Raw genomic sequence first — 13,724 nt, 5'->3', positions numbered from 1 at the left:
AGTCGAATCTCTGCGTATTGCAAACGATACTGCACAAAAGGGACTGTGAATACAGGGTCGATTGGATGCTGAACTTTTGTGACGTCCGCCTGGCGTCATTTGGGTCCGAAGCGCTCAGTGCGCCGACGTGCGTGGGCGGCAGTCGCTAGCGCGGTCTGCGTGGAGGGGCGGCGCGTGGGCGGCGCGTCCCGGCGGCGGCGCGTATCGATCGGCTCGGGCCGGCCGGCGGTGCTTCGGCGGCGGCGGCGCGGCCGGCGTCAGTGGCAGTCGGCAGTCGCGATGGCCGGCAGCGAGCGCTTCGACGGCCCCGGCGTCGGCGTGGGCGGCGGTGTGGCGGCGCCGCCCCCCGGGGTGGCGGGCGCGCCGGTGCGGCCGCTCGTCGACCCGGAGGCGCTGGGGCCCGTCGACCCCGAGAAGTACCCGCAGCCCAAGGACGCGACGCACAAGATCCGCGGCCGCTCCGACATCATCGAGGTGCTGTGCGGCTCGGTCGACCAGGAGCTGCTCACCGTCAAGACCTTCTACTTCTTCTTCTACTCGGCGTTCGGCTCGCTCTTCCCGCTGATGGGCGTCTACTTCAAGCAGATGGGCATGAACCCCACGCAGTGCGGCCTGCTGATCGGCTCGCGGCCCTTCGTCGAGTTCCTGTCGGCGCCGTTCTGGGGCAGCCTGGCCGACAGGTAAGGCGATCGATCCGCCGCGCGCAGCTCACGTGACGCCCGCGCTTCTCAATGGGGCCGAACCGCAGCGCACCGCGTGGTCCCGACGTCTGCGTGCTTTGCGCCCTTGCAGAGCACGCGCTCTGCGGCCTTCCTTCTCTATATCTACATCCACATAGATACCCCGCAGGCCTCCGTACCTCTACTAGTCATTTACATTCCTATATATGTACTAAGATGTCCGAAAGAACAGATACCATCATAGTATACACCGGGTGATCAAAAATTCAGCATAAATTTTAAAACTTAATAAATCCCGGAATAATGTAGATTGAGAGGTAAAAATTGACACACATGCTTGGAATGACATGGGGTTTTATTAGAACAAAAAAAAAATCCCATATTGCTAGAAGCGTGGAAGATCTGTTGCGCGTGTCGTTTGGTGATGATCGTATGCTCAGCCGCCACTTTCTACATGCATGGCCTCCCAGGTCCCCAGACCTCAGTCCGTGCGATTATCGGCTTTGGGGTTACCTCAAGTCGCAAGTGTGTCGTGTTCGACCGACGTCCCTCGGGATGCTGAAAGACAACATCCGACGCCAATGCTTCACCATAACTCCAGGCATGTTTTACAGTGCTGTTCACAACATTATTCCTCGACTACAGCTATTGTTCAGGAATGATGGTGGACATATTGAGCATTTCCTGTAAAGAACATCATCTTTGCTTTGTCTTACTTTGTTATGCTAATGATTGCTATTCTGATCACATGAAGTGCCATCTGTCAGACATTTTTTGAACCTTTTTTTTTATAGTAAAACCCCGTCTCATTCCAAGCATGTGTGTCAATTTGTACCTCTCTATCTACATTATTCCGTGATTTATTCAGTTTTAAAATTTATACTGACTTTTTGATCACCCGGTATATAGTTAACGGGAGGCGTGCCAGAGATAAATCCCTGCAGTCGCACTGTCCTCTGTGTCCTCGGTGGCTCAGATGGATAGAGCGTCTGCCACGTAAGCAGGAGATCCCGGGTTCGAGTCCCGGTCGGGGCACACATTCTCATCTGTCCCCGTTGACGTACGTCAACGCCTGTAAGCAGCTAAGGGTGTTCATTTCAGTGTAATTTACATTCCTGTTCTATTAGCGAACAAAGCGAGGTCAGCAACTGGGAGCAGTTAATTCCATAAATTATCTGGGAGTACGCATTAGGAGTGATTTAAAATGGAATGATCATATAAAGTCAATAGTCGGTAAAGCAGATGGCAGACTGAGATTCATTGGAAGAATCCTAAGGAAATGCAATCCCAAAACAAAGAAAGTAGGTTACAGAACGCTTGTTCGCCCACTGCTTGAATACTGCTCACCAGTGTGAGATCCGTACCAGACAGGGTTGATAGAAGAGATAGAGAAGAATCAACGGAGAGCAGCGCGCTTCGTTACAGGATCATTTAGTAATTGCGAAAGCGTTACGGAGATGGTAGATAAACTCCAGTGGAAGACTCTGCAGGAGAGACGCTCAGTAGCTCGGTACGGGCTTTTGTTAAAGTTTCGAGAACATACCTCCACCGAAGAGTCAAGCAGTATATTGCTCCCTCCTACGTATATCTCGCGAAGAGACCATGAGGATAAAATCAGAGAGATTAGAGCCCACACAGAAGCATACCGACAATCCTTCTTTTCACGAACAATACGAGACTGGAATAGAAGGGAGAACCGATAGAGGTACTCAGGGTACCCTGCGCCACACACCGTCAGGTGGCTTGCGGAGTATCGATGTAGATGTAGATGTAGTGGGAAGAACGATTGTCTATGTGCCTCCGTATGACCGTTAATTTCTTGTTTTTTATTTTACAATGAGAGTCATCAACGGTAGGATCGACCTTTTGAAATAATGTACAAGGGTATGCAGGTTAAGATCCAAGGTATCACAACCTGTAGCCGCTCACCCTGGTGGGCCCTCATTTGCGAGTAATCAATGAAAAATATTTCGGAATTTCAGGTGATCTTCTACAGCTTTAAAGTACCCACATCAATCAGGCTGTTGCTGTAAAATAGTGCCTAACATGAGGTCCTCACATGAAAAAGATTGTGGGTTCGAATCTCGCCAGATATGTTGAATTTTTTATTGTTATTTTCTTACCGAAATCAATTTCATCGTTATTTTTATTCAGTTAACTGGTTTCAAATCATTTTTTATTGTTGTCTCTTTGTCATGTCATTTTAACGAGCGTATTAACTGTTTTATTTGCTCTCATTCTTCTTCTGTCACTCTTTTTCCTCTTGGAATCGTTGTGCCTGTAAATTTCCTTATTTTCATTTTACTATGATAATAATTAAATATTTGGAAATTGCAACTTATCGATTAAAAACAAAAGACGAAATAATATATTCATATTGCAGTGGCCTTAAAAATCTATTTCGCATTACAAGATGTACTTTTTGTGTGGATGCCAATGGGCATGTAAGATTTAAAACAAATTATTGTTGCACTTTGCACAATATAATGTACATGAGGATTTAGAAGAAACAAAGGATTATAAGTAAAACGAAATTCCATCAAAATGGGGAATGAAAATAATACATACAATAACGTGGACGAGAATATAAGTTGATAAAAGGGAAGAAATTAAATCTAAATCAATAAATAACAATAACTAAATCCATATGCACGAAGATTCCAAATGGCAAAAGAATGATACGAAGAAAAAATAACACCAATTGAAATGACGTGACAAACGAATAGAAATTAAAAAAAATACATTTAAACCAGTTAAGGGAAGAAAAATAATGATCAAAGTCGTTTCGATAAACATTAAAAAATAAAAAGATTTTGAATCACATAAGAAGATCCGAACCTACAACCCTTTGCACACAAAAACCGCACGATAACAGTAACTCTATCATAACTGCATGGTTAACATTATTTTTAAAGGTGTTGAGCATCACAGAAAATTTCTTTGATTAATCACAAACTAGGGTCTACCACGGTGAATGGTTGCCCATTTGAGTTCCCGCAGCATCTCTGTAATTCGTGCGTGTTTTCGAATCTACCGGTAACAGATCCAGCAGTCCGCCTCTGAATTGCGTCGATGACTTCCATTAATCTGAGCTGGAACGGATCCCAGACGCTCGAACAATACTCAATTGACCCTAAATAATGAAAAGTGGGAAGTCATTCACATGAATGCTAGAACGAATCCGTTAAACTTTGGTTGCACAATATATCAATCAAATCTAAAACCCGTAAATACGCAGGAATAGCAATTACGAAAAATTTAAATTGGAAAGAAGACACAGAAATTGTTGAGTATAGGGCGAACCAATGACTGCGTTTTATTGGCAGAACACTTACGAAATATAACAGATCTACTAAAGAGACTGCCTGCACTACGCTTGTCCGTCCAATTTTGGAGTACTGCTGCACGATCTGGAATCCTTCCGGTCAGGATTAACGGAGTACATTGAGAAAGTTCAAAGAAGGCCAGCACATTTTGTATTATCTTGAAATAGGGGAGAGAGTGTTACGGACGTGATACAGGATGTGTGGTGCACATAACTAAATCAAAGGCGTTTCTCGTTGCGGCGGGATCTTCTCACGAAATTTCAATCACCAACTTTCTCCCTATGACGCCGACTTACATCGGGAGAAACGATTATAATAATCAAATTATGGAAATCAGAGCTCGCACGGAATTATATAGGTGTCCTTTTTTTTCAAATTTCTCTGAGCACTATGGGACTCAACTGCTGTGGTCATCAGTCCTCTAGAACTTAGAATTACTTAAACCTAACTAACCTAAGGACATCACACACATCCATGCCCGAGGCAGGATTCGAACCTGCGACCGTAGCAGTCGCACGGTTCCGGACTGCGCGCCTACAGCCGCGAGACCACCGTGGCCGGCTGTCTGTTTTTTCAGCGCACTGTTTAAGAGTGGAGTAACACAGAATTGTTGTGATGGTAGTTTGACGACCCCTCTGTCAGGCACTTAAGTGTGATTTGCAGAGTAGCCATGTAGATGTAGATGTAGACGTAGATGCAGATGTAGAAGAACAGTTCGCACTAGCGTCCTGTATGCGGTCTCCTTTAGAGGTAAACCACGCTTCCCCAAAATTCTCCCAATAAACCCAAGCCAGAGTTCTCAAATGCTCATTCCATTTCATATCGCTTTCCAAGCTTACGACCATCGTATTTAAACGACCTGACTGCATCAAGCAGGACACTAATAACGCTGTATCCGAATATTACGGCTTTGTTTTTCCTACTCACCCACATCCACTTACATTTTTCCCATTCAGAGCTAGTTCCCATTCACCATACCAGCTAGATATTATGTCTAAGTCATTTTGTATCTTCCTACAGGCACTCAACTTAAGATCTTACCTTACATCACAGCATCATCAGCAAACAGCCGCACGTTGCTGCCAACCTTGTGCGCCACATCATTTATCTGTACCTGAACAGAGAATATAAATGGAAATCCCGTGTTGCTAGGGCCTCCCGTCGGATAGATCGTTCGCCTGGTGCAAGTCTTTCGAGTTGACGCCACTTCGGCGATTTGCGTATCGATGGGGATGAAATGATGATAAGGACAACACAACACCCAGTCCCTGAGCGGAGAAAATCTCCGACCCAGCCGGGAATCGAACCCGCGCCGTTAGGTATGACATTCCATCGAGCTGACCAGTCATCTACCAGGGACGGACTATAGAGAGTAATGTCGGTACTGTCAGACTTCCCTGGGGCACTCCTCACTATATCACCTTCCCCGTTGCTTGCAAGCTTCTGTTACAGAAATAACTGGCATGGCACAATACTACAGAGTCAGCTAATTATTCTGCACTGCAAATACACACTCAGTGCCAACAAAAAATAAAAATAAGCATTTGAACAAAAAAAGCAGTTAAATGTTTTGTGAACCGATCTGTCTAAAAGTAAGACATAAAAGAGATTAGAGAAACATTTGACTCGCCTTTGAATGATGCTGGAGATCATGGCAGTAGCTGAGATGCTATTACGTCAATGACTTAAGGAGATTACAGAGTGATATCATACCAAACAAATATCCTATAGTACTCTTTAAAATTCTAAGATTCTTAGCTGAACACTGAACCTTAAGTTCTTCAACAGCAGCTCATTTGCTATAAGTGATTTTGAGCGTCGTTCTAATCTCTTTTATTTCGTACTTTTAGACAAACATTTGTTCATGTCTTTCAGTTTATTTATTTTCAAATTTTGTTCAGAAAGCATGAAATATAATTAATATATTTAAATGTCGATCGGTGTCCCATTACTGTTAAGGGCATATGGATCAAAAGAAAGGAGGTAAGTTTCAATACATGTTATGATTTAATAATTTTTGCATAACTTTCAGATTGCTAGCAGCCACCATCGTGAAATATTTCAGTTTTCTCCCAAGTCACTAATTAAGCGTTTCTTAAGTACCCTGACTACTTTTCAGTAAGTAACTACTCCTGCTGCAAAATTACAACCCACGATGGTTAGTTTGATACAGAATTTGTCCATTTCTCACTCGTCGTTTGGCGCTGACAATTTGCACAAAAGTCCATTCTGTAATTTTCCCTCAAATTACTAATTTAGTTTTTAATTACCGTTATTACTTTCAAGCAATTAATTTTTTTTTCAGAAAGAGACCTAACGCTGATCTAATTGACTTCTCATTTGTGCATTTCCCACTCTTCGTTTGAATATGAAAATTCGGACAAAACTCAATTGTGTAATTTCTTCGGGTCTTCTTTTCGGTCTGCTCCAACATTTGACCGACACAAAGGGACACGCAGATTTGTAGCTTATTCACTGGGACAGAAAAGTGACTATTACAACAGGATTCCGAATATCCGGGCTAATGTGGACCCGAGACTGCAAGGATCACCGAAAAACACGGATAATTGAAAATGCACATGTTTTTACCGGAAACATATTCATTTTATTTCATGTTTACTGTTATGTAGATAGTTTTCGGGTTAGGTCTGTCTGTGTGCAACTGAACAAAACCAATTTTATATTGCCATATGCGTTTCGCCTTTAGCTTTTCAGAGGAATCACTAGTGGGCTGAAATATATACAAATTTCTGTGTGTGTGTGTATTTTGCTTCACATATGAAACACTGTATATTCAGGGTAGAAACAGTCCTGGCACTTTCTGGCGTCGTATAGCTTGATAATTGTCAAACAAGATTTGTAGTGTGTGCGTGTGTGTGTGTGTGTGTGTCTTTGTGTCCAAACATATATATGTTTCTGTGTAGTTAGGACTATAGATGTATATCTGTATTTTATAAATTTATTATTTCATTTCTTTCATCCGAGTTAACAGAGAACTGGTGTTTATAACTGTGTGATCGTTTATCACATGTCAGATTTCAGCATTAACTTTCTGGATGTGGAGATTGCCTGCGTTGGGAGTAAGGCATTTTTTGGGATTGTTTACCCAGATGGTTTTCGTGTCTTGATCTATCTGCTCAAATCCTGGTTCATAGGTATCGGTATATTACCACTCACGGAGTATTCGTCAGCTGCGTTTTCACCATCGGAAACCTGTAACCTAACTGAAAATATTAGCTCAATTTAGAACAGAATAATTCTGGTTTTCTTTTCAATTTTTTATTAATCGCCGTACTATGGACGGATAATTTGCAGCTCGGTAATCTGATCTGGGATAATTGGGAGATTGCTATATTTTCATAAGTAATATAGGCTGTAGAGTCAAAGAAACTGGTACACCTGCCTCATATCGTGTAGGGCCCCCGCAAGCATCCAGAAAACACGACGTGACATGGATTCAACTAATGTCTGAAGTAGTAATGGAGGGAATCGACACAATAAATCCAGTAGGGCTGTTCATAAATCGGTAAGAGTACGAAGGAGTGGAGATCTCTTACACGTTGCAAGGCATCCCAGGAGCCCTCAATAATTTTCATGTCTTGGGAGTTTGGCGCCCAGAAGAGTGTTCCTGGAGCCACTCTGTAACAATTGTGAACGTGTGGGGTGTCGCAATGTCCTGTTGGAATTGCCCAAGTCCCTCGGAGTGCACAATGGACATGAATGGATGCAGACAGGACGCGTACGGACGTGTCACGTGTCAGAGTCGTATCTATACGTATCAGGGATCCCATAGCACTGCAGCTGCACACGCTCCACACCATTCCCGAGCCTCCACCAGCTTGAACAGTCCCCTGCTGACCTATAGGGTCCGTGGATTCATGAGGTTGTCTCCATAACCGTACATCCGAACGATACAATTTGAACGAGACTCGTCGGACCATGCAACATGTTTCCAGTCATCAACAGTCCAATATCGGTGTTGACGGGCCCAGGCGAGGCGTAAAGCGTTGTTTTATGCTCTCATCAAGGCTACACGAGTTGTCATTCGGCTCCGAAAGCCTATTTCGATGATGTTTCGTCGAATGGTTTCCATGCTGACGCTTGTAGATGGTCCAGGATTGAAATCTGTAGTAATTTGCAGAAGGGTTGTACTTCAGTCATGTTGAACGATTCTCTTCATTCATCGTTGGTACCGTACTTGCAAGATCTTTCTTCGGCCGCAGCGATGTCGGAGACTTACCTGAATACGAATGTGTATACCAGTTTCTCTGGCGCTTCAGTGTACATTGTTTTACAACGGATGTGAAGTACGCAGAAGGTATGGTCGGATGCCAAAGCAGCTATGTACACGTAATCGGCGGGTATGTACCATGTGATCAAAAAGTCAGTATAAATTTGAAAACTGAATAAATCACTGAATAATGTTGATAGAGGCGTACAAATTGAGACACATGCTTGAAATGACATTGGGTTTTATTAGAACCAAAAAAATACAAAAGTTCAAAAAATGTCCGACAGATGGCGCTTCATCAGATCAGAATAGCAATAATTAGCATAACAAAGTATGACAAAGCAAATATGATGTTCTTTACAGGAAATGCTCAATATGTACACCAATAGCTGTAGTCGTGGAATAATGTTGTGAACAGCACTGTAAAACATGCCTGGAGTTATGGTGAAGCATTGGCGTCGGATGTTGTCTTTCAGCATCCCTAGAGATGTCGGTCGATCGCGATACACTTGCGACTTCAGGTAACCCCAAAGCCAATGATCGCAAGGACTGAGGTCTGGGGACCTGGGGAGGCCAGGCATGACGAAAGTGGCGGCTGAGCACACGACCATCACCAAACGACGCACAGAAGAGGTCTTTCATGGGGTGGAGCGCCATCCTTCATAAACATCGTACGTTCCAGCAGGTGTTTATCAGCAAGCTGGGGATGATGCGATTGCGTAACATATCGGCATACCTCTCACCCTTCACGGTAGCAGTTAAAAAACCAGAATCACGCATTTCCTCGAAGAAAAAACGCCAGATAACGGTATATGTGGTAAATCCAACCCATACCGTGACTTTCTCGTAGTGCAATGGAGTTTCCACGACAGTTGTAGGATTTTCGGTAGCCCAAATTCTGAAGTCGTGGGCGTTGACAGATCCTCGGAGCGTGAAATTAGCTTCGCACGGTCCACAACACGTTACTCAACCAGTCGTCATCTTCGGCCATCATTTGAAACGCCCACATCGCAAATGCCAAGTAACAGTTCATAATGCCGTTGGATTTTGTACGGGTAGCATCGGAGGGTACGCCTCAGTGCCAACCGAACAGTAGTATATGGAATGCCGGTGCTATGTGCGACTGCACGAGCGCTGACTTCTCCGTGCATAGACGAACCCGCTACAGTCTCCATTTCTTCCTGAACTGTCTCAGCAGCATTACGCCTTGTGCTCGGTCGGCCACTACGGGGTCTATCGTCCAAACAACCCGTGGCTTCGAACTTCATGCGCAGACACTGACGTTTTGCTGTCCAACGCCATCTGTCGGACATTTTATGAACTTTGTTTTTTTTCTGTTCTAATAAAACCCCATGTCATTCCAAGCATGTGTATCAATTTTTACCTCTCTATCTACATTATTCCGTGGTTTATTAAGGTTTCAAATTTATACTGACTTTTTGATCACCTAGTAGCTGATTAAAGCTGCAAATCCCTGCGACAGATAGGACAGCCAGAAGACTGCGTTAGTGTTGTTTGCGTTGAGTGATTTTACCAGGCTTGATTGGGTATGCAAGTGGCGTGAACAGATGTTGACTGGTCACTGTGCAGAACACGAAGTTGCCGCACGTGTGTAAGACAGAGTTTGCAATGAGCCCAGTTGTCGTTCTCCATTTGGCTGGCTGGTCAAGTCCTGCTCTCTACAGATCTGTTGGCCACTGTGATGCGACAGTGCCCCATTGTTACAATGTACGCTAACATGATGGCAAGCGGACTCGTACTGAAGGTTCCGGTCGAGCGCGCCTGAGCCTGCCGTCCGGATACAAGTGAGGGACTCCCTGCAACATTCAGTATCATACCGCAGTATTGGTCGGAGACAAGCAGCAACCGGACTAGGCAGATACCGCCCTAAGCGTAGGCTGCCCTTAACACCACGACTCAAACGGCTGCGTTTCGAGTGGTGCCGTGACTGGCAAGCATAGACTGCTGATGAATGGCGTCACACTGCGTTCAGCGGTGAACCGCGTTCCTGCTCTAAACCAGATAACCGGCGATCTGGTGAGAGGTCTCATTTTTCAGTGTTTTGGAGAGGCACAGAGGTGTTATTTGTGGCGTTACGGCGTGGGGCGCCATTGGGTATGACTTCAGGTCACGGTTGGTGCTGATGGCGAGGAGGAGCGGTGAATTGGGGAGGGAGAACAAGCAGCGATTCAAGAATCCATTCAAGTACCGGGTGATCAAAAAGTCAGTATAAATCTGAAAAACTTAATAAACCATGGAATAATGTAGATAGAGAGGTAAAAATTGACACACATGCTTGGAATGACATGGGGCTTTATTATAACAAAAAAAACAACGTTCACAAAATGTGCGACAGATGGCGCTGGACAGCAAAATGTCATTGACTGCGCATGACAATAATGTATAAAAAGAGCTGTAATGAGAGAGATAATCAGATGCGGCAGCAGTCGCGGCACGTTGACATTACCTGAAAAGGTGCTTTTAGTGAAGCTGTATTATCAGAATGGGGAATGTGCTAGTTCAGCGTTACGATCCTATCGTCATAGGAAGGGGATTCGAACGGGTAAAGGTCCGTTGACAAATGCAGCTGTGGCGAGAATGATTTCGAAGATCGAAGCCACAGGTTGTTTAGACGATAGACCCCGTAGTGGCCGACCGAGCACAAGACGTAATGCTGCTGAGGCAGTTCAGGAAGAAATGGAGACTGTAGCGGGTTCGTCTACGCACGGGGAAGTCAGCGCTCGTGCAGTCGCACGTCGCACCGGCATTCCATACACTTTGGCACTTAGGCGTACCCTCCGATGCTATCCGTACAAAATCCATCGGCATCATGAACTGTTACCTGGCGATTTAGTGAAGAGGAGGGCATTTGTGGCGTGGGCGTTTCAGAAGATGGCGGAAGATGACGATTGGTTGAGTAAAGTGTTGTGGACCGATGAAGCTCATTTCATGCTCCGAGGGTCTGTCAACGGCAACAACTGAAGAGTTTGGGCTAGCAAAAATCCTAGAACTGCCGTGGAAACTCCATTGCACGACGAGAAACTGACGGTATGGGTTGGATTTACCACATCTACCGTTATCGGACCTTTTTTCTTCGAGGAAATGCGTGAGTCTGGTTTTTTAACTGCTACCGTGGCGGGTGAGAGGTGCGCCAATGTGTTACAGAATCGCATCATCCCCAGCTGGCTGATAAACACCTGCTGGAACGTACGATGTTTATGTAAGATGGCGCTCCACCCCATATTGCCAGACACGTGAAAGATCTCTTGTGCGCGTCGTTTCGTAATGATCTTGTGCTCAGCCGCCACTTTCGTCATGCTTCGCCTCCCAGGTCCCCCGACCTCAGTCCGTGCTATTATTGGCTTTGGGGTTACCTGAAGTCGCAAGTGTATCGTGATTGACCGACATCTCTAGGGATGCTGAAAGACAACATCCGACGCCAATCCCTCGCCATAACTCCGGACACGCTTTACAGTGCTGTTCACAACATTATTCCTCGACTACAGCTATTGTTTAGGAACGATGGTGGACATATTGAGCATTTCCTGTGAAGAACATCATATTTGCTTTGTCACACTTTGTTATACTAATTATTACTATTCTGAACAGATGAAGCGCAATCTGTCGAAAATTTTTTGAACTTTTGTATTTTTTTGGTTCTAATAAAACCCCATGTCTTTCCATCCAGGCATGTCAATTCGTACCTCTGTATCTACATTATTCCGTGATTTATTCAGTTTCCAAATTTATACTGACTTTGTGATCACCCGGTATTTCCGAGTGCCCACCTACATTGAAAATTCCATTCTCCTGCACAATATTTCCATGAGTGTTGCCCCAAGCAGCTCGCGACGACGATTGGATCGGTCATCGTTATGTCTTCTAGAAAAACGTCATTTTCAATCTAACTAGACACAAGAGAATGTATTGTAACATACAAATATAGGGTCGAATTCATGTAGACGGTAAAGAATCCCAAAGTATTTGAAGATAAGGAAGCGTCGATATGAAATGAATGCTTTACGCGGTACGAGGCATTGAACGAATAGTACGTGTGAGACACGTGTTTAGAAGCTACTCTATGTTTCTGCATCGACGTTGCCGGTACTTCCTTGAAAAATAATACAAACCCATCTGTGTAGTGTTCATACTGGATTTTGTTCCTGGGGGTCATATCCAATCGTTGGTGGATGAAACCATGTAAGAAACTGGGAAGCGTACTGGTTGGTACAGTCCTAGCTGCTTGTTTCATTGTACAACATACAACAGAAATACATGAGAAAGTGTGACAAAATCTTGTGTCCCATTGTAATAACTGCTCTGAGGCTGGTAATCCTCACTTTGAGCTTTTGCTTGGAGCTTAAGTTGTTGCTACAAGGCGTTAGCTGTTTATGTCACTTAAGAGCCAAACGTTCATTTCCGATCAATAACTCCTTATGTAGAAGTACTCATTTCAGGATCGTGGACAACCTCCACATTGCTGATATAGGTTTGGGAAATCGTGTGTATCACCCGTCTCATAAATCATATGTAAAGCGTATAAGAGGGGCTGTAGCTTACCCTCATTCCATACAGAACCGTAATCAGTTCATTAAACACTTCTAAAACGGGAACTGCATCAAGCAATAAACAGCTGTTCAAATTCAAAAATGTTCAAATGTGTGTGAAATCTTATGGGACTTAACTGCTAATGTCATCAGTCCCTAAGCTTACACACTGGTTAACCTAGATTATCCGAAGGACAAACACATACACCCATGCCCGAGGAAGGACTCGAACCTCCGCCGGGATCAGCCGTACAGTCCATGATTGCAGCGCCTCAGCCCGCTCGGCTAATCCCGCGCGGCAATATAAACAACTGTAATTTTTTTATTTTAACGACAGGTTTCGGACCACTCTGACCATCTTCGGACCATTTGTACCAAAGGAGAAACAACAACCGGGTGGTTATAATTAAAGTGCAGCTGCTTATAGAGGTCGAGTGAGGGCTGTAATTATCATACTGCAGCGAAACTTGATAGATATTCTAATGCGATAATATGGAACTGATTTACATCGGAAAAAAATTAGTTCCAGTTTTGGCCACTACGAAAATATCTGGTGCTGTGAATTGCAAGAAAGACGTATAGAAATATTTCCGCATGTAACTGATCACAAATAAGACTTAGGCGGAAAATGTCGAACAACTGACAAAGAAATAATGTTGATTTTATTATTGACCACTACTTACACAATTTGTTCACTATGGGCACTGGAGACGTCGACGAGATGCTGCATCCGTAAACCCACGTGATCAACAGTTCTCGCAGTAGTTCCGGTGCAATCTGAGCAAGGTTCAAAAAATGTTCAAATGAGTGTGAAATCTTATGAGACTTAACTGCTTAGGTCATCAGTCCCTAAGTTTACACACTACGTAACCTAAATTATTCTAAGGACAAACACACATGCACCCATGCTTCGAACCTCCGCCGGGACCAGCTACATAGT

At 44.3% G+C, this 13,724-nt stretch overlaps 1 protein-coding gene and 1 non-coding gene across 2 annotated transcripts in view; both read left to right on the top strand.

Moving 5' to 3' along the window:
- The first annotated feature begins 205 nt into the window (after positions 1-205).
- LOC126366017 (major facilitator superfamily domain-containing protein 6) overlaps positions 206-13,724 on the top strand; it is a 344,070-nt gene continuing 330,551 nt past the window's right edge. The window contains exon 1 of the mRNA XM_049970901.1: positions 206-680. Within this exon, the coding sequence (XP_049826858.1) occupies positions 280-680 (401 nt within the window). The 5' untranslated portion in view covers positions 206-279. The remainder of the gene's footprint in view (positions 681-13,724) is intronic.
- Trnat-cgu (transfer RNA threonine (anticodon CGU)) lies at positions 1,642-1,715 on the top strand. The gene has a single exon. It is a non-coding gene; the product is annotated as a tRNA-Thr (tRNA).

The sequence above is a fragment of the Schistocerca gregaria genome, chromosome 4 (assembly GCF_023897955.1).
Source record: "Schistocerca gregaria isolate iqSchGreg1 chromosome 4, iqSchGreg1.2, whole genome shotgun sequence".
NCBI lineage: Eukaryota > Metazoa > Arthropoda > Insecta > Orthoptera > Acrididae > Schistocerca > Schistocerca gregaria.
The sequence above is the reverse complement of the archived record's forward strand: the minus strand, read 5'-3'. Positions and strand labels throughout refer to the sequence as shown.